This window comes from Pinus tabuliformis, chromosome 5_2 (assembly GCF_031772625.1).
Source record: "Pinus tabuliformis cultivar Carrire ecotype Pingquan chromosome 5_2, CPIR1, whole genome shotgun sequence".
NCBI classification, from domain to species: Eukaryota; Viridiplantae; Streptophyta; class Pinopsida; order Pinales; family Pinaceae; genus Pinus; species Pinus tabuliformis.
Genome location: NC_142306.1, coordinates 649,437,274 through 649,459,080, shown reverse-complemented (window position 1 = coordinate 649,459,080; position 21,807 = coordinate 649,437,274). Strand labels below are relative to the sequence as shown.

The following is a 21,807-nucleotide window of genomic DNA, read 5'->3' as shown; positions in this document are numbered from 1 at the left end:
CTATTTAAACTTGATCAAATGGATTAAAAATAAAATAGACAACACATCATTAATAAACATATGTGAGATGGAAACTAACCCTTTAAACATGATCAAATAGTTTAAAAACAAAATAGACAACACATCATCAATAAACATCTGTAAAATAGAAACTAACCCAACATCTAATAGCAAAACTTCCTTGAATAACATATCCACACAATTATCCTCAGAAAAATTATCCACACAATAATCATTCATTTTCATTTTTGGTTAATGTTGAAATCCATACCAACGTTCCCAATACTCAAGACTTTGAAAAAACAAGTCAATGATCATAAATAAATTATCTGTAAAAATACAGCAGCCCTATTCAGACTGTCCACAAGCAGCACTAAAAATTGAAACCTTAAAACTTCATTGTTTACCCCTCCTTAAATTGTTTTGCATTTCTTTGTGCGTTTTCCTCCACTCCCAAGGTTTCTGAGGATTGGATGAAGCCCATAATCCAACACGGGCAGCACGGGCCTCTTTCTCCCACTGAGTCATCCAAAAATTCATGCATAACATTATTCAATTAGAAATGGGATGCTAATTAATGCTAACCAATCCTGATTCCCTACTATTGATATAGGCCAGGATCAAGATCACAGATTCTTACCATGGCAAACTCTGGACGCTGATCATACTTTTTGTAGTGCCATGCACATCCTTTCTTTAAAAGAACTTCCTGACAAGATCGAATGCAAATGGTTCTGCATTAATAAAATTGTACGCCTTTTCCCGAAATCCAATTATTGGCCCATAGTAATGCCGAAATTCACCTGAATAAAAACGTCTTTGCTGTAAATATCTCCCACCAACCGATCATATTGGTCGTTGCCATAGACAACGACTCGCAATTGTTCCCCCTGTACCAGACTAAGCAATGCCTGTTTTGCCTCCTCCCCGTAAGGCATTTTGAGCTCTGGTGCATCAACTCCTCTGCAATTTTAAACAGTTTCTGTAGGACTTCAAAATTTCACCACCAGATCTATTAATCTTTGAAAGCATTGCATCAGCAAAGTTATAAACAAAAAAACCCAGAAATTCTACTTATATTTTCAACCTCAGCCGAATTCGATATATGTGCGCAAGTATATCTCCATCATCGAATATCCTGTAAATAAACAAAAACACAGATTTGACCTCACAGTGGCATTGTTTTTCGTCGCTAAAAATCAATGTAATTCTCAGCCTGGACTTCTGTTCTTGGCATTTTCAGAGAATTTTAAATTGAAAATTTTAACAGTGATGTTCGTTGACACGTTTTAATCATGGTGTCCACATTTGCCATTAAGATTGCACCAAGATAAGCAAGGTGCTTTTTACTCTGGTTACAAGTACAGAAAGAAGTGAGTTACATTCTACAGCCTGGATGGAGGTGAACGTGATTTATAACTCTTCGAGTGTGCCCAATGCATTGAGTGTATAGAATGTGGACAGAACTATTTAGATTAAATGTAAAATGCAGATTTAGATAACCAAGTTTGCAAATTATTTTATAAGTTTGCAAATTATTTTATTCTGTAACTTTGATATGCATTTTAGAATTTAAATAGGTTTAAATTACAATATAGATCCATCTTAACTCCAGATATAATAATTACATTTTAATAAGAAAAATAAGTTTATGCCTTGATAATGAAATGCTCGATAATAAAATAATATGTTCCTTGAGTTTCGAAGTTCAAACCTCCTTATGAGTCAGCCAACAGAAAAAATAAACACTGAGAAGGATCAAAGAGAATTTGATTGAAAAGCTTTAAAGTTAAATGGATATAGCTGGTGTGTGTTAGGCACCTGGCTTCTCTAAATGTAATTGGAGTTCCTAAAAATATACATTAATATCCGGAACAAAACAGGAAGTGGAATAATGGAAGCAACTCAAACTTCAAGTGTAAAATATGTGAGTTTCTAACAGAGGAAAAACAAACCGATATCCTTCATTGGAAATGCATTTCTTTAATGCGTCAGCTATCTCATAATCCCGTCTTGCACGAGCTTCGCGCCTTTGAATAGTTGCCTCGTGCACCGAGATAGGGACATCCGCTGACTCTCTAGGATTCCGTGTATCCACATATACAGTGAGGCCATCACCATCTCCAACATCTTTGGCATTTACCTGTACAGATTCACTATAAGTGTACAAGGAAATAATAGGGAAGGGAAGAGCAACATTAATAAATTGACAATGACTGTATTAACATCTCACTGGAAGAGTATACAGCTCAAACTTCGGTACATCGTCTGGCCGTTTCTGTGCAACCCTTTCTGGCACCGCAGTAGGGTATGGAAGCCCATAAAATGAGAACAGGCCCTACAAAATGTTAGGATCTGTGCTTAATTTACACTGGAGAAAAAGAACATAAAGAAAATGAGGACTAATGGCTTGAAACTGTAGGATATATACCTCTACATCGACCTTACGATGTCTTTGCAATGTTATTGCAATAAGTATTGCTGCTTCTTCAGCATTACTAGGGGGTGGTTTGGCTTCTTTCCATGCTGCTAAGATTTTCTTATACCTCCAGAAATAAATATCGAATAGTATAAGTCAAAATCCCATGAAGCAACTTCTATTTTGGCAAACTTTAAAGTGCAAAAACCTCAAAGGACATGATTCAGATTCTGCATGGTGGGTGTAGTATTTTGGTTAGATACCATGAGCAATATTGTTTCTAATGGCTTCAATGTTGGGAGCATGCTAGGCAATTAAATATAATCATTGTTTACCTTTCATAAAAACAATCAATGTTTTTAATGGAGTTATTTATTTATGGCTTGGCACCAGTGGGTAGCTTCCTACATCTAGTAGCTAGAATAGCTTAGCAGATCTAGGCACTAGTTGATAACAGTTCATGGACTTCTAATATATATTGAGTGCTTCCAACTGCTTCGCCATTAGATCACATGATGTTGCCCTGTATAGTAATTTTCATCATTCAAAATTTTATTTGAGCTCTACATGACACCCTTAATTTTCCCAGTCTAGGTTTTATCCTGCCAAACTTAATCTGTAAGGAGAAAACAAGTATTCTAATGCCAATAACAGGAATCTGACCCGGCAATCTAGCCATAGATTAAAGTTTTCCATGGCAGATGTGTCTACTGAAGTATACTTGGTTGTGGTATTCTGAAATGGATTTCTACTTATAGATAAATATTAGAGAATTTAGACAACTTGGAGCACTGATAAGTGCATGCGTGATGCTTCCTTATGAGATTAACAAACTGAATTTTTAAAATACCGCTTTAACTAGTAAACACTTGGATGGTGAATCTTACTGTTGGCATGTGAGACCAAGGATATGGAACTGCTTGCTGGAAGTTTCTGCAGTTAGATTTCTTTAGGCTATTCAAATTTCAGTCACAAATGTCAGTTTTATGAAAGATATACATACTCTTCACATTGGAGCCAAACTGAACATGATAGGCATCTTTGTTTATGTAGGAAGGGTTGTTGGCTTAGTGGGGCCTGACTCAAGTTCAGAAGTGATTTAGCCAAGCAAATCTTGGTCCTATTGGCCCTTTCAGCAACAATCCACGGGGCGTGGACTGAGGTCTCACCCAAAGTAGTATAGGAGGGTGCTAGAATCAGGTTTCCGCACCTTGGGGATGTCTGATATGAGGTGATTGGTATGCGGTCCAGCCTTCGCGCTTCCTATGCTATGCGCACCAGCGGGCACCCCGCGCCCTGCGATACTGTCTTCGCGCAGTTCTAGCCGTAGCGCGAGCCGTGTTATTTACCCAAATCCTCCTTAATTAGGCTTTGTTAGCTGATTACTTAGATTATTTTCACAGAGTAAACTTCTCTTTATTAACTTTCAATCCCAAGTACAAACCCAACTCCGCCTTGCGCACTCAGCTGCAGGGGTCCGCGCACTCAGTTGCGGACTCTACTAGGCCTCTGGGCACTCAGCTGCAGAGCCTCTTCCTACTATTATGACCCACTACACTTTATATCTCACTCTTCACCTTGAACCATGCCTTCACTATTCTATCTGTCTTCGACTCCCTTTACACTTAGAGCCTCGCTTTATTTATACAATCCCATAGTCCGCGGACCATGAGTAGGCCGACACAACTTTACCTTAATTTACAATATTTTAGGGCAGACAACTCTATGACTCATCCTAGACCTTGCGCTCCGCACCCGCAATTCGCGGAGTCTTACAATACAATTGACTAAAACTTGGGCTTTGAGCCCCAAAACATGCTGCGGGGGATCCCATGCCCAACAGGCCCCCAACACAATCATCGTGACTCGTCCCGAGTCACTGTGCTGGTGCAGCGATCTTGGCACGGAGCCTCTCCAACTATGCTTGTGTTGTGCGAAGGTCCGCAACGCACTGTTCTGCTGTCTACTGGATCTGCTCTGCTCTTTCTTCTGAATCCTCCACGTCTGACTCGTATCTCTTCGTTGGTGCCAGCTTCTGGTGCTTGTGTTTATAGTCTCGCGCCCTTGTCCGGCTCCGTGGGCCGCGAAGACTATACTTCGGCCAATTAGTCACAGAGTTGGCCCACCCATGTAGGGTTTCAAGCAGCTGCCGTTGACCTTGCCGAGGAAGGGTTCGCCATTAAGTTTGACCTCTTTTACCACATATGGTCCCAGCCAGTGCATTTTGAATTTTCCCGGAAATTTTTCAAACTTGCTATCATACAGTAGTACTAAGTCGTTTACCTTGAAAGTGCACAACTTGATATGGCAGTCGTGCTAGGACTTTTCCCACTGTTTTTGTACCTGCTGATGAAATCCTACCAGAAATCGTTCTTCCTCGAGTTCTTCTAATTGCGCGAGCCTTTCTTCCAGAGCTTCGCGGTCCGTCATGCCTGTGAGTGCTGCTATTCGCAGACTAGGGACAATGTATTCCATCGGCATGACTGCTTTTGTACCATAGACCAATCAGAATGGTGTATGTCCCGTCAATTTCTTGCATGTTGTCCTGTATGCCCATAACACAACAGGTATGCGCAGGTCCCAGTCGTCCCACTGCGTGTTACATACTTTGGTTAGTGCAGTCTCTAGTATTTTATTGAATGCTTCTATTGTTCCATTGGCCTATGGGTGGTATGGTGTACTTTTTTGGTGATAGACCTAGAACTCTTATGTGAGCGCGCTGATGGTTTCATTCATTCAAGAAATGCGTCCCGCAGTCGCTCATTAAGATTTTTGGACAGCCAAATCGTGTCAACACGTTTTCGAACAAAAACTTTGCAGTTGTAGCGGCCGTGCAGTCTTTGACCGGTTGTGCTTTCGCCCATCGTGTCAGGTACTCCGTCGCAGTGATGATGTAGCGTGCACCCGTTTTTCCCTGAGGTTTGATTGGGCCCACAAAATCGATTGCCCACTTCTCGAAGGGCTACAGTGTCATTTGGGGATTTAGTGGCATCTCGTCCCTTCGTGATGGTTTTCCCGTCCGTTGACATATGTCGCAGGCCTTACAGTGTGCTTTTGAATCCTGGTGTAGGGTCGGCCACCATAGCCCTGCGCGAAGAATCTTTTGCGCGGTCGCGCGTCCTGCATAGTGTCCTCCTGTAGCGCCCCCATGTGCTTACGCGAGGATTTGGCCTCGCTCAAATTCAGGTACGTATCTTCGCAATATGTCATCATTGCCCATCTTGTAGAGGTGCCCCGCGATGACAAAAAAATCCGCTGCGTGCACCACCAATTCCTTCTTCTGTTGGATTGAGTACTCCTTCGGCGCAGTTCTTGTTGTTAGAAAATGGATTATATCTTCGAAGTGTCTGTCCGCGACGCGTACTGCAAAGAGTTGTGCATCAAGTAGTCCCTCCTCCAGATTTGTTGGTTTCTCACCCGTCTCAATTCGTGACAAGTGGTCTGGTCCTACATTCAAGCATCTCGGCTTGAATATGACCTCAAAATCATATTCCTGAAATAGTAAAAGCCATCTGCATATGCGGCCCCCCAACACAGGCTTGTTCACCAGGTATTTCAACACGTAATGGTCGGTGTACATCTTGAAATGTCCGCCAAGCAAATAGTGTCGGTATTTCTGGAGCGCGTACACCATTGCCAACCCTTCGCGCTCAGTAGTAGAGTAGTTCTTTTCTGCTTTGGACAATCTTCGACTCGCAAATGCGATCGGGTGATCCACACCCTCTGCGCCTTCCTGTGTGAGTACGGCTCCCAACGCGATACATGACGCATCAACATGCACATGAAATTCCACGTCCCATTTCGGGAAGACCAAGATTGGCGCAGAGGCCAGTTTCCCCTTTAGGACATCCAAACTCTTCATGCAATCATCATTCTAGCAGTATGTAACATCTTTTTTCAAATGATTTTCCATCGGCGTTGTTATTTGGGCATAACTTTTGATGAAATTCCTATAGTATCCAGTGTGTCCCAAGGTAGCGCGCAGTTGTTTAACACTTCGTGGTGCTTCCAAATTGAGGATAACAGCAATCTTCGCAGGGTCCACCATCAGCCCTTGTTTGCAGACCACATGTCCCAACAGGTTTCCAAAGGGAACGAGGAATGTGCACTTCTTTAGGTTCAGCGCAATCTGGTGTCGCCGGCAAGTATCCAACATCAAATGTAAGCTTGCTATGTGGTGCTTAACTAATCCAAAGACAGTCCAATCATCCAGATAGACCTCCAAGAACTTGTGGATGTATTCTTTGAACGCCGCCACCACTATGCGCGAAAATATTGCTGGTGCGTTCTTCAGTCCAAAGGGCATAACAGTGTACTGAAAGCAGCCCCATTCTGTTGCGAAGGTCGTCTTGCTCCTATCTTCTGGCGCGATCTTGATCTGATGGTATCCCGAGAACCCATCTGTGAACGAGTATGCTTCTTGGCCGCCAACATTCTCTAGTACTTCATCTGTGAATGGTGTTGGGAATGGATCGTGTACACAGGCATCGTTCAACTTCCTTAGGTCTATGCATATTCTTATTTCACCCTTCTGTTTTTTCTCCTGCACTACCATAGGACTCACCCAATCAGATTCTTCCACTGGTTCAATAATTCTGGCTGCGAGCATTTTGTCTAATTCATCACGGACCTTTTCTTTATACTTTGGGTTCAAGCGGTAAGGTTGTTGCTTGACTGGTTTCGCGTCCAGTTTCAGAGTGATCTTCATCATCCCTAAGTCGCTAATGATCCCTTTTAAGTCCGTGATTTTGGTCGGGAACAAGTCTTGGTATTCGCGGAGTAACTCAGCGACCTTATCTACCGTAGCATCATCCCAATAGTCCCCAAGCGTTGCATACTTCGGCTCCACTTTTGTGCCAATGTTTACCTGCTTTGTTTTTAGCGATGCGGTAATGTCGAGGTCTTCAAGTGGCGGTCCGCGAACTTCGCGCGAGCCTTCTATTTTTGAAATGTTAATGTTCTGTGGGTCCTCATCATCTTCCTCAACATTCACGTTATAACACTCCAGTGCGCTACTTAACTGCATCGCCCATTCTGGCTGAAGCACTTCCATTGGCTCCTGTGGTATTTTAAAGATAGCAGCTTTCACCGCTTGTAGCGCATCATCCACAGTATCTGACCAACGATCTTCAAATGTGAATGTTAACAAGAAACCCTCGTGCAACACATCCCATTCGCTCGCACCATGGCAAAGCTCCGTCTCCGTATACTAATTCATGGGTATGACGTCCAGGATATGGTAGAATAGGTGCACCCACTCAGGCTGTGGTAGACCTTGGTCCATTTCGCGAGGTGCGTGCGTGGGTCATCTCGTCCATCATATTTGTCTTCTAATCGTAGTTGCGGTTTCCCAAATCGTAGGCGCATCATCCTTCTGCATCCGTGCCAGTCCTCAAAATTTCCTTGATGTGTACCCCACCATCGTGCGGGTGTTGCGCGTAGTGCCCACTTCAATGCATCGAACTGTTGTTGTTCCGGTATTGCGCTTTCAAACTTGTTCAGGAATTCATCCACCGCTGTCAATACATCATATGTTGGCAGTTCTCTTGCCTCTGTTGTTACGCAACGCAGTGATCTAACCATCATGTTGCAATTCAGCGTCGTTATTTCGTGCAACTGATTCTGCCATCGCTCTATTGCTTCGTCTGAGTCCGAAGTGCAGTAGCTTTCGTGCTCCCACGAGATCCTCCCATCTGCAGTCGGATTTACCCAATCCTGATCTTGTGTAGTTATCTTATAAATACAATCAAGATCATCATTGCGCACTGGTTCAGTGTAGCGCGCTCCTTTGGCTGGGTCCAGTGGGACTACTATGCGTAGTGCCTTTTTCTCAAAGATCATTTTTCACTTCTTCAGGTTGATGACTCCGTTCATATCGGTGGCCCAGTGTATTCCTAACAGTGCGGGATAGGGATTGCTGTCATCGACAATCCCTATTACTTCAAAATCCCCTTGCGCGCTCGCGCCTTCAATATCGACTGTTACCCCTTGCAACCTTCCCATGGGCAAAATCTTTTGTTGGTTCACCATTCATAATTGAATAGGGGACCATTGTAACGTGGGCCTGCCCATGCATTCCCATGTCTGCTTCGGTAATACATTCGTGTCCGAACCTAGATCTAGAATTACCTGATCCATTTCATACTCACCAATCTGTGCAGTCAACCTCATTTCCCTTCCAGTGCGCAATGCATGCTTCCCCAATTTTCGAACTACGCGTGGTTCTCCTGACCCCGCACACCTAGTGATCAGTTCCTGTAGTCCTTTAACTGCCTTGTTGTCACGCAGTAGTTTCATGCATGTCTCCAGAAAGGTAGTGAGCATTGAAGGATCCATTCCTGGCTCTGGTTGATCCTTACTTCCTGAAGTGGAGGCCTCCGCGAAGCTCTTCTTAGCTTCCATAAATGTCTCCTTTGCGCGTTCTAAGTCAAACTCGAGTTCCTTTGCAGGAGCCTTGCGAACCCACGTACTTTCCTCTGGCTACTTCCCTGTATCCTCTCCCATGGTCGTACCACTTCTGAGCATCATGTTTACATTCGGGTCCTCTTCGCGTGGTTCAGACCTCATCATTTGTATATTCTGAGTCGGGGGAGGTTGGAATACCCCCTTTTCGCACATCCTCGTGATCAACGTAGGACAATCTATTGTTTCATGATCAAACTGAGCACAATACGTACAGGATATCCTTGTCGGGTTGGTACAATCGCAGGCATAGTGCCCTGGTCCTCCGCAATTGTAACAAATTAATTGTCCGTGACCCCTTCCTAGTCCCATTCCACCTCGTCCTCGACCTCGCCCCTGAAATCCAGCACGTGCCATCCCCGCATTTGGGTCGAGGGCTCGTGTTTCGGTCTGCATCCTATAGGCAGGGGTCCGATCCATCATTAGCTCGTAACTGCGGCAAGTGCGCTCATCGTGGCCTACCGACCTGCAGAAATTACAAAACAATTGTTGGGGTGTCTGTGTATACTTCTACAACAAATGACAATTATCCATCGTGTGTTTCCCTCCTATCTGACAGATTGCGCACCATAAAGCAGGTGCCGCACTCAGCCCTGCTTGTGCCTCTGGTCTCAACGGCATTGGCCCTCCTCCTGCCAAGTAGTTTGTGAATACTGGACAGTGATCCTTGTCATGGCCCTGGCCCTTGCATTTTATGCACCATACTTCCTCGCGCGCCTCTGGTCGCGATGCCCTATCCTGCTTCAAACTTTGCATTTCCAAACATAGATTCTGTAGTTGCACGTGGATTTGTTGAACTCCCAACCCAGGGTCTCATGTAATCTCATTGCCATTTCCAATGCTTCGACATGGGTAGAAAGTTTCTGCTGTGACAGCGCTGTCCTCAAGTGCAGTGTCAGAGATGCTACAAACCATGCGCGATGCTGTCCATCTGTCAACGTCATATTGGCTTCGTGGATTGTACTCTTCAACCGTTGATCCAGATCCCATGGGGTCTCGCCTAGGAGCATCGCGATCTCTTTAAACCTGATGATCGATTGTGTTTCTGATTTTGCCCTACTAAATTCCCTGTTCAACGCGTTCTGGATCTCTGCTATCCCTGCGTTTGGGTGGTCGTTGGAGTGCTTGATATACCATGTTAATGTGCGATCCTACAGCGCATTCACCAATGTAGCCTTCTTAATATTGTCGTTTGTAACACCTTGGGCTTCCCATACTGCTCTTACCACGAACCAGAATTGGTCCGGATCTTCATTCCCTACCCCTCTGAATACTGGTAGTTTGATCGCGCTTGCCATACTGAACTGTGGAGGTGGCAGAGGTAGAGTGGGTGGACATGGAGGTGAGGGCGGTGAAGCAGGTGGTGATGTGGGTGGAAGTGGTAACCGCGGAATGTGTTGCCTTATCAAACTGACCGCGCTTCTCGGAGAGACCTTCGTGAGCTCTTCCTTGCTCTCTCGCTTCCCAAACATTAATGTATTCACATGACCCTTTTTTCACACAATAGCATCTTAATCTAAGTATTCAAAGATTTAATATACTTACCTCGCGGTCCTTTGAGAAAGCGTCGTTCTGCCTTGTTGTAGCTCACTGTTGTATCTACCACAAATTCAGTAATGAATCCCCCTATTATCCGGTCGAGCCAATGGTCCACAGCTCGCGTGATCTTATCTTCTGATGCTTCTAATCTGCGCATTGATTTTGGGATCTACACTATCAGTTTGTCGAGCCTACACCTTCCTTGGCTGTCGGCTAACTTCACGATCCACTCATACAGCTTAGAAGGAAAGGATGCAAAGAAAATCTCGTGGATTTCCGTATACACATAGCGCTCCAACCGCTTTTCCTTGGATACTTGCGGAGTTCTATTTTCCTGTGTCGCGAACTCGTTAATCTTCCTGTCCAACCACTCTTCAATTTCCTTCTTTGTTAGGTTCCAGTGGCATGACATCAGACATCTCTTATGCAGATTCCAGTCCTGACAACGAAACCATTTGTTGGCTTAGTGGGGCCTGACCCATGTTCAAAAGTGATTTAGCCAAGCAAATCCCAGTCCTACTGGCCCTTTCGGCAACAGTCCGCGGAGCGCAGACTGAGGTCTCACTCGAAGTAGTATGGGAGGGTGCTAGAACCAGGTTTCCGCACCCTGAGGATGTCTGATATGAGGTATTTGGTACGCGGTCCAGCCGTCGCGCTTCATGTGCTATGCGCACCGACGGGCACCCCGCGCCTTGCGATATGTCTTCGCGTAGTTTTAGCCGCAACACGAACCGTGTTATTTACCCAAGTCCTCCTTAATTAGGCTCTGTTAGCTGATTACTTAGATTATTTTCATATAAAAGCATTCATACAAGTATTTATCTAGTGCACGCCATAATTAAACAGAGTAAAAGTAATGCATGACATCAAAATACAGATTCAAGAACAGATGCATAGAGTAAACTTCTCTTTATTTTCTTTCAATCCCAAGTATAGACCCGACTCCGCCTTGCGCACTTAGCTGCAGGGGTCTGCGCACTCAGCTGCAGACTCCACTAGGCCTCTGCACACTCAACTGCAGAGCCTCTTCCTACTACTATGACCCAGTACACTTCAGATCTCACTCTTCACCTTGAACCATGTCTTCGCTATTCTATCTATCTTCGACTCCCTTTACATTTAGAGCCTCGCTTTATTTATACAATCCCATGGTCCGTAGGCTAACACAACTTTACCTTAATTTACAATATTTTAGGGCCAACAACCTTATGACTCATCCTAGACCTCGCGCTCCGTGCCTACAATTTGCGGAGTCTTACAATACAATTGACCAAAACTTGGGCTTTGAGCCCCAAAACATGCTGCGAGGGATCCCATGCCCAACAAGGGGGTTTTTGTGTGACCACTTCTCTCATCCCCGGATGTGTGCTGACTCCAGATTGATGATGCATGTGTTGAAAAGGTAACTAGTGTCGGTCTTCATAATGCAATACATATCATATTCATTATTATTATTTTTGGTCAATGCATGTTCTTCACGTTTATAGAGCTAAAAGAGTAAAAAATAATTTATTATGAGTCAAAAAAAAGTATTTGAGTCAAGTCCCATTTGGATTTTTGAAAGAAAAGAAAGATAGTTTTTATTTTGAGTCAAAGAGTCAAACAAAGACCAAGTTGGCCCTCCTTGGACAAGTCGGCCTATGTGGCAGGTATTCGACCCTCCTGGACAGCTATATATAAGAGTCAACTCGGCCCCTTGGATTCATTCACTCACACATCACATCAATCATCAATTTCTGTGCCTAATCAAGAAGAAAGAGAGCCAAAGTAAGAGGAAAAAGAAGGAAGTCAAAGGAGAGAGAAAATCAAGTTTTCTACCTTGTTTCTGCTCACACATACAAAGATTGTGGCATTTCTGAGGCAATTACAGGGCTGAAATTCAGCCTACACTGCAGGTCTGAAAATTCTGCGATTTTGACCAGATATCAGAGAATTTGACTAGTGTTGACTTTCATTGACTTTGACTTGTTGGAGGAGACTTGGAGGGTTGACTTGGAATCTTTGTGGCTGTTTTGGTCTTGGTATTGGGTCTTAGATATCTCATTTTGATCTGATTCTATAAGAGAAGGATTGTTGGGTTTTCCCACTTGTGGGGTTTTGTCTTGGCTTGGAGCCTAATTTCTAGTGTTCTTTGTCTCTTTGTGATTTTTATGATTTGAACATTCATATAATTGCTTGATGAAGAGAACATAAAAGTAATAAGAAGATAGCTAATATTCACAAGTAATTATCAAGAAAGAGGAATCAAGCATTAAACTATCTCGCACTTGGTTTCTCAACAACATGCACCTTTGGCCAAGGCCCCTGCATGTTGATTGCAAGACTGTATTTTGGTTCACTCGTATATTACATGCCTGGGATGACTTGAGGACCCAAGTGGTGCCTTTTCAGGTGATAATAGGTAACTGATTTTTACCTTGTATATCCGTTTATACTTGGATATGCCATTGCTTTTGGCAATTCAGTTGAGAGCTCTATCACACTACAACAGTTATTGATCTTCATCAGCTTTCTTTACAACCAACATATATGTATATTCATTGGTGATATTCTAGTTTGTTGTTTATTTGATGCTTATGCACATCAGAATCGAGTAATGGATGTGCAGTTTGGGGACGTTTATCTTTATCATTGTATTCAAATCCAGCATAGTTCTATCAATTAAATCTGTCAATGTTTTGATTTATTTTAGTGTTCTTTGAGTTGTGTTTCCCCCTTGATATGTATGGTTCATTTTTCATTTTCATGGACCTTTATTCTCTCACCAAGCACAACAAAAGGCCATTGGAGTTCCATAGCAGTAACATATTGATGGAGGCTTTTCCAAGTCAACATTAATGGATGATATGAGCAGGAAGGGAACCCTAGAACAGGAATTCCCTACCTTATTGAGCTCCAAACATGGCACCTGGCAAGACAATTTCCAGAGGAGCAAAACACTCTACCTCGAGGGAGACCTGAGCATGACAGGGGGCAAGGAAAGAACCAATGGAGGAACAACCTAGCTTGTACCACTGTTTTGGTTGAAGAGATCACTTGATGATGAGCATTCCACTTCTAAGTGAGCATCAGGGCTGCTTGATCGGTGTCTACCCCTTGCAAACCGGACATTTTGTGCGAAAGGGCTTTACAAACATAATCAACTTTATGGGTCATTATACATTATTCGAGGCATATTCCACAGATTTGCAAGCGTCTTTCCTCTTTGAGGAGAACTTTGGAGGCAAGAACACATTATTTAAATTTTAATCCACTTTCAAATATTTGAAGGCATGCTTTAGCTTTTGGGATATTTGGGGGTAAGGACACATTGTTCAAGGCCTTTTCTACATATTTGGAGACATGTTTCACCCAATGTTGCACGAAGCGCCCCCCTCCCCCCCCCCACGGTTCCAAGCCCCGAAGCGCGTCTTTCCGAAATTCGGAAGCGCCGCTTCCGAATTTTTTGCCGCTTCCTAGAAATTCGGAAGCGTGGTACGGAAGCGCCGAAGCGCGCTTCATACGGCACTTCGGGCGTCGGAAGCGTGGCGCTTCGGAGGAGGAAGCGTACGCTTCCCGTACACTTCCATACGCTTCCGGAAAAGCGTTTAGAAAATCGTTTTTTTTTTTTCAATTTTTTTTTTTTTAATTTTAGGTGAGTTTGCTTGTTGGGAGTGGGTCCACCTTGGGTTAGGGTGACGAATGAAGGGGAAAAAAAATATAAATATAGTAGATGCTCCCTCATGGTAATGTTAAATTCTTAAAGTAAAAGTGACATTCTCCTTTATTTTTCATTTTCATCCTTTTACTTAAATTTTTAACATTACCATGAAATGACTCAGAATGTTTGAGAGTGGTTCCAGCCTCATTGGACTTCATATGGAAAAAATAGAATTTCATATCCTATTCAAAATTCAGCAGACTTAACAGTTTTCAGGAATTCAGGATCAATGGGATTGTGGCATTTCATTAGATTATATCAAGTATGAAGGTATGCGATTAGCATTTAATCAAGAGCACCAAGCCCTATATGTACCCTAGTGTTGGTGGTGTTAACTGTTGAACTCCTTTGTCACGCGGCACGCCCTTAGCAAAAAATTACCTTTCAATCAAGTCAATATCATCGATCAAGCATGTTAAGTTTTTTCTACCATATTTTAAGTCTTGAATTAGGTAGTTTGATCAAAATTGGGCAATGTTGACTAATATCCCTAGACAATCGAGGTAGAGGCAAAGGCTAGACAAGAGGAGAAGAATCTAGATTCTAGATGGTTGATGCTCGAATAATTAATCATTAATGTACAATGGATGTTATATCTATCTTGATTTATGCAAAAATATGCATGTTTTCATGTCTTCTACAATTAATTTGCTATTTGGGATGTTTGTTTTGAGTATAAATGCAAAAAAATATAAATATATATATATATATAGCAGACGCTTCCGCGGACACTTTGCTTCCTAGATTTTTGGAAAATGACGCTTCCGCGTCCCCGCTTCCAAAAAACGCTCCGCTTCGCCCTCGCTTCGTGCAACATTGGTTTCACCTTTGAGAGGGGCTTTACAGTGAGAACACTTTGTTCAAGGCATTTCAATTTTCTACATATTTGAAGGAAAGATATTTGCATGAAGAGATGCCATGTGGCATTATTGACCCTCAAATGAATAATAAAAACATGTTTTAAAAGGATCTCAGGAAATAGAAAGATGACGAGTGACAATATGGACCCATTTTATTCATTCATAAGGAAAAAAGGAATGCTACACTCAAGGAGGATTATAGGGCCTTTTAAAAAGAAATATCAATTTATGAATTAGGTTTTGATTTGAAAAATATAAATAAAGGATAATCATTGTCTACAGGCATGGTTGGAATTATGGGAGTTCCCCTCTTTAGTTGAAGATATTTTTGGAGGAAGAAGTTAAGGGACATTTCAATGTGAGGTTTTTTTTTTTCATTTTGATGGCTGGAAATTACTAGTACAAATCTATTGGAATAATATTTGTAGAAGGGCTATTTTGTGCCAATAAGAGAACATTAAGATTGAGGTGACGCCCCCCCTATAAAATCTCAATTAGGGCTGTTTAATCTATTTTGAGGGCTTCCCTAGTTAGGGTTTAAAGATTAAGAGTGGCATGTTGTTAATTTTAGGTAAGAATGGTATGTTCTTTGCTTAAGAGCAATTTACTTCAATTTCTTTACTAGCCCAATATCAATATTCAGTTTAGCAATCACAACAGCATGATAGTAACATAAACATAAACAATAGAAGACAAGCCAAGACAAGAGGACACAAAATGTGTCACCAGCTAGGGACAAACCCCAATGTGAGGAAACCTTTGATCAATTCTTCTTATATTCTTCAATAGTTCAGCAGAGAGATATAGTACAAATTTACAAATGTGATAATTTATGACAGCAGCAGAATGTTGGAAATAATACTGAAAGGGGGGGGGGGTGAATCAGTATTATCACATCAATAAAACTTTTTCATTTCCATATTCAGATTCATATATGCTACTTCCACAACTTCTTATGATTCAGTTAGTTGATCCTTAATGAGTGCATTAGAACATTATCAACTATATTAACAGTAAACAGGTGCAGTAAAATAGAACAGATCATCACACATAAGCCACACACATGAACACCATGATATAAGGTGGAAACCCAATGTGGGAGAAAACCACCTGCTGCAAGTCATCTCAATCTTTTTCTTAATAAGAAAATCCTTTTACAATATTTATGTACTGGTGCAGTCTTATACCAGTACGCAGGCTTCTACCTGCAGAGAGCTACAACTCTCTCTCGTTCTCCAGTCTCTCCTGGAAGGGAGCTACAACCCCCATAGTTCTTGTACTAGCCGATCCATTTACTAGTACGCAGGCTGCTACCTGCTACAATGCTCCAAAGTTTTCAACTGCTACTGGAAGGGAGCTACTACCCCCTTAGCTCTTATACTAGCTAAGATACTAGTACGTAGGCGCCGGCCTACAATCTTCTCTCCTCCAGATACCACGTTTCATACATTTTCAGACTGGATATTCCTGGAGCACAACACATAATCTGAAAGGCCACGTTTCATCCAATTTTCATACTGGACCCATTAATATCATTGAAGCACATAATCAATCAATCTTCTGAATCACCCAAACACCAGATCAATACATATACAAGAATAATATATGTGTTAGCACCCAGATCTAGTCCATCAGATCACGCAAATATGAGTCATTATGATCCTGATCCAATATTAGTTCTCATCCATCAATACTGAAGCTAAACACAATCAACCAAACAGGATATGCAGAATACTGACACCTTTAAATTGTCATCAGAACCCATCAACAACCAGAACCACCTGTGACTTCAAATATCATAGCTCAAATTGTATACGCTACTACAATGAACCAAACCTGCATATATACGCGCTTACACCAAAGCCAACCCACGTACAGATCTATAAATATTCAAACATGACTTGCAGCGATTTCAAACTTAAGTTATACCCAGTTCAAATCATTTTTCAATATACAGATCTAGAATAAGCATAATCAAATATATAGAGATAGTTCATTTCAAACCATTTGATCCCGATCTATCCTTAGATCTTGTTCTCCATCAACCGATGAGATCCCTCTTTAGCTCAGATCCAGATCTGCACCATAACCCAATCACAGTATTCCAGATTTAGCACTTTATCAGATATTCAATAATTCAGATGATGCTTTGCCAAATGATCTCCTTCCTCTTTTATAGCCTTAGTCCTTTCTCAATACCACGGTCCAAAACCATAGGATCAAAAAAACTGTTGGACTAATACCATGAACCAACCATGAAAGTGCGTGAGATCAACACTTTTGGATGCAATACCACGGACCAAAACCATAGGATCAAAAACTGTCGAACTAATACCATGAACCAACCATGAAAGTGTGTGAGATCAACACTTTTGGATGCAATACCACGGGCCAAAACCATAGGATCAAAAACTGTCGGACTAATACCATGAACCAACCATGAAAGTGTGTGAACTTTTCTCTTGCATGAAAGTGCGTAAACTTTTCTCTACATGAAATAAACTTTTCTCTGCATAAAAGTGCGTGAACATTTCTCTACATGAAATAAACTCTTCTCTGCATAAAAGTGCGTGAACTTTCTCTACATGAAATAAACTCTTCTCTGCATAAAAGTGCGTGAACTTTTCTCTACATGGAATAAACTCTTCTCTGCATAAAAGTGCGTGAACTTTTCTCTACATGGAATAAACTTTTCTCTGCATAAAAGTGCGTGAACTTTTCTCTACATGAAGGAAACTTTGTTGCACTATAATTTATCAAATAAATTTGCTGCACTATAATTTATCATTTGCGTGATTTGCCATCAAGGACAACATATGTATCATAAGGCCAACAATCTCCCCCTTTGGACTTGTCATACTGAGAATTGTCATCTGATATCTCTTCCGTAGATTCATCTAGATATATATAAGTGAGTTGATCTTCTATGAGTTGTTTGCCATCAAGTACAACACATACATCATAATGCCAACAATCTCCCGCTTTGGACTTGATGGCAACAATACCAAATCACTCTCCCCCTTTGACATCAAGGGCAAAGGGCGAACCAAGATATTCTCTTTCCTAGAAAGGCATTCCGCTGTTCATACTCCCCCTGAGTACCTGTTGAAATCTCTGAATGAGCTCCCCCTTTGTATATGCCAAGGTGTACCAATCTGTCCGTGCTACATGCTGAAAGCTCTACTCTTGCGGAATTGTGTTGTTCATGCTCCCCCTGACTGTAGGCAAGATCTGCAAAAGATGTTCTTCAAGAAGAACCAAGACTTATACATCATAAAATACCTTCCTATCACCAAAAGACTCAATACATACATCCATCACCCAACCAAGTGGGGATCATCCACCCAACCAAGTGGGGATACATCAGAAATATGACAACCAAATACATTACATCTTCATCCCAGGCATAGTGGGGAAACCAAAATAGGCCGTTACATGACCTTTGACACCATAAAAGAGATACATGACCTAGAGACGAAATATCTAGAGCAAGACTTATGAAAGTCACTAATAACTGATAGCAGCAGCATCTGTCAATCACCATTCAGATCAGCAATCATGATTTGCTTCTGTTCTTCCTTTGCATTTGTTCCATCTGAAGCCAACAACAGCTGTGAACTAGAACCAAAAGCTTCTAAGATAATGTCAACAATGCATCATTAGAAGTTTATCTGCTCCATAGCATCTGTCACCAGCAACTTGTATTAGTGCATGAATCATCAAGGTATGTCCGTATCAACTCATCCTTTTGAACAGAATTCTGTATATACAGAATCATTCTATCATATGTGAGAAACACCATAGCCATCCAGATCTGCATGGACCAAGTATCATCAATTGGGAATATCAATCAACATATGTACGAAACAACCTATCATCATATAGGTAAGAACTCATCATCATCAAGTCTCCAACAATGCAACTTTGAATAATCATCCATGTATACAACCAACAATCCTCATCCATATATGTGCTAAGAACAATAGGAATCCTGCATCATAACTGTAATATATGATCTTTATGCATATGACGACAACAGCATATGAGTGACTCATCATCAAGTAAAGAAGATGTGAATTCAAGCTATGTACTTCTCCTTATCCATGTAAGCACCATTAGAGGATCAACCACAAATCTGATCTAAATATCAACTATGTAACCCCAAGAATCATCTGAACAACTCATAACCATATCATAGCAAGATGAATCATTTATCCATATAAGCATCATCACCAAGGACTATTAACCATAATGCCAACAATACATTAAAAGCATATGCTCCCCCTAAACCTGTGCCATCTTGTTTACTGTCAGATCTGATCATTCATATCAGCAAGAAGTATCAATACATCATCATTATCAAGTTAGAAACAAAACACTTCTAACCATCAAGTCATTTCCACACATCATCAGCAAATTGTAACCATTATCAAACAACGCAAATAATAAACCGAATCATGACTGATCCTTTTCCTAAACCTGTCCCTACTGCCTTTCCTCAAACAATCATATACGCGACTATGCCATAACCAACTCGCGTATATACGTGACTTTTCTTTAAGAAACTTGCGTATGAGATTTAGGACACTGAAGTTTTACACTTCCAGCTCCCTCTAATTCTGTTATGTCTGTATGTTGTGCTGTGCCGCCTCTTTCTGACTGTACTTCTTTCTTCTTCCACATCTTCAAGTGTGATGATGATGTTTTCTCCTTTTGGTATGGTGCCCATACTTTGTTCCTACATTCCTTAGCTATATGTCCAAGCTGGTTACATGTGTAACATCTTACATGTCTCATATTTCTTTTATAGCAATCAACAGCTCTATGACCAAACATATTGCAAGCAAAGCAATATCCATTAAAGTACCTTGAATGTGATGATCTTTCTGCATGATGGTCTTGAACCCTTCTTCTTCTACATCTGGCTGCAACATGTCCAAGATTATGACATACATAACATTCAACATTATTCATAGGAGGAGTAAAAGATTTTCTTTGAAGAATTTATTTCCTTGGTTGATGATGAGATTGACCTTTCATATCCTTATTGAGCATTTCAGATTTTGCAGTAGAGTCCCTTGTCTTACTTTGTGAACTAGATTCACCTTCAATAGATTCATGAAAACCAAGACCAGTTTTGATAGCAGGAGACCTTTGACTACTAAGAATATCATCCAAGGCTTTAGTACTATCTTGAAATCGTAATAGTTTATCCTTTTCTTCTAATTTACCTTTCAAGATATTTACCTCAACTTAAAGTTGTTCCTCCTTTTCTAGACATTGCTTCTTCATGTCTTCTTCAACTTTCCTTCCTTCTTCCAACTGATGCCTTAGTTTGAGAATCTCCTTTTCTTGTTCTTCATTCAGATCCTGCTGCATTTGACGAGTTCTGAAGGCACATTCCAGTTGAGATTTTAAGCTGATATCTTCGTTTACCTGTTTTTCAATAGCTTGGAGTAGATATTTATTCTGCTTCTTTGATTCTTCAAGATCTTCCTTTAGCGAGCGGATCGTGGCTTCAAGACTTTCATAGTAACTGGATCTATCTCTGAGTTTCTTGATGGTTGTGCTTCTTTCATTGACTTCATCTCTTAATGATGTCACTTCACCCTGCAACTTTTGACATTGATTTTCCTTGTCCTTGAGTAACTTTCTTACCTTGTTTCCTTCCTCTGATTGAGCTTTTAGTTTGGTAACTTCTTCTTTGAAAGCACATTCCCTTTTGTTCAATAGATCTTGTTGATCTTTAATTTTGTCTGTAAGCCTTCTAAATACTTCCTCTATTTGATACTTTTCTTGCTCACCCATAAAAGCAAATTCAGTTGCTTCACTATCACTTTCATCTTTTCCAAATGGATAGATAGCTGGAACATCAGAGGATAGCAAATTCATACCTGATAGTTCATCTTCATTATGAAATGATTCTGAATCTGATTCTGAACCTGAAGAGCTTCTTATACCTAATCCCCAATCGATTCTCCCACTGTCATAGTTCTTTTGAGATGTCTTCTTCTTCTTAGGTGCTTTCTTCTTAAGCTTCTTTCCCATAGTTCCACGGATCTCCTTCAAGCGATCAAGCTTCTACCAAAGGACCTGCTCTGATCCCAATTGTTGGAAATAATACTGAGAGGGGGGGGTGAATCAGTATTATCACATCAATAAAACTTTTTCATTTCCATATTCAGATTCATATATGCTACTTCCACAACTTCTTATGATTCAGTTAGTTGATCCTTAATGAGTGCATTAGAACATTATCAACTATATTAACAGTAAACAGGTACAGTAAAATAGAACAGATCATCACACATAAGCCACACACATGAACACCATGATATAAGGTGGAAACCCAATGTGGGAGAAAACCACCTACTGCAAGTCATCTCAATCTTTTTCTTAATAAGAAAATCCTTTTACAATATTTATGTATTGGTGCAGGTCTTATACCAGTACGCAAGCTTCTACCTGCAGAGAGCTACAACCCTCTCTCGTTCTCCAGTCTCTCCTAGAAGGGAGCTACAACCCCCATAGTTCTTGTACTAGCCAATCCATTTACTAGTACGCAGCCTGCTACCTGCTACAATGCTCCAAAGTTTTCAACTGCTACTGGAAGGGAGCTACTACCCCCTTAGCTCTTGTACTAGCTAAGATACTAGTACGTAGGTGCCGGCCTACAATCTTCTCTCCTCCAGATACCACGTTTCATACATTTTCAGACTGGATATTCCTGAAGCACAACACATAATCTGAAAGGCCACGTTTCATCCAATTTTCATACTGGACCCATTAATATCATTGAAGCACATAATCAATCAATCTTCTGAATC

The 21,807-nt window shown here is 41.3% G+C and overlaps 1 protein-coding gene across 2 annotated transcripts in view; it reads right to left on the bottom strand.

Annotated features, from left to right (window-relative positions):
- Positions 1-202: 202 nt before the first annotated feature.
- The window catches only part of LOC149160717 (staphylococcal-like nuclease CAN2), a 64,626-nt gene continuing 43,021 nt past the window's right edge, over positions 203-21,807 (bottom strand). Inside the window, exons 3-9 of one of the 2 annotated variants that reach the window (XM_089436782.1) lie at positions 2,432-2,546; positions 2,264-2,338; positions 1,956-2,143; positions 1,088-1,138; positions 804-963; positions 641-709; positions 203-519 (exon numbers count right to left, since the gene is read on the bottom strand). In XM_089436782.1, the coding sequence (XP_089292908.1) occupies positions 397-519; positions 641-709; positions 804-963; positions 1,088-1,138; positions 1,956-2,143; positions 2,264-2,338; positions 2,432-2,546 (781 nt within the window). In that variant the 3' untranslated portion in view covers positions 203-396. Of the gene's footprint in view, positions 520-640; positions 710-803; positions 964-1,087; positions 1,139-1,955; positions 2,144-2,233; positions 2,339-2,431; positions 2,547-21,807 lie in introns of both variants that reach the window. The other variant, XM_089436781.1, reaches the window with a different exon arrangement.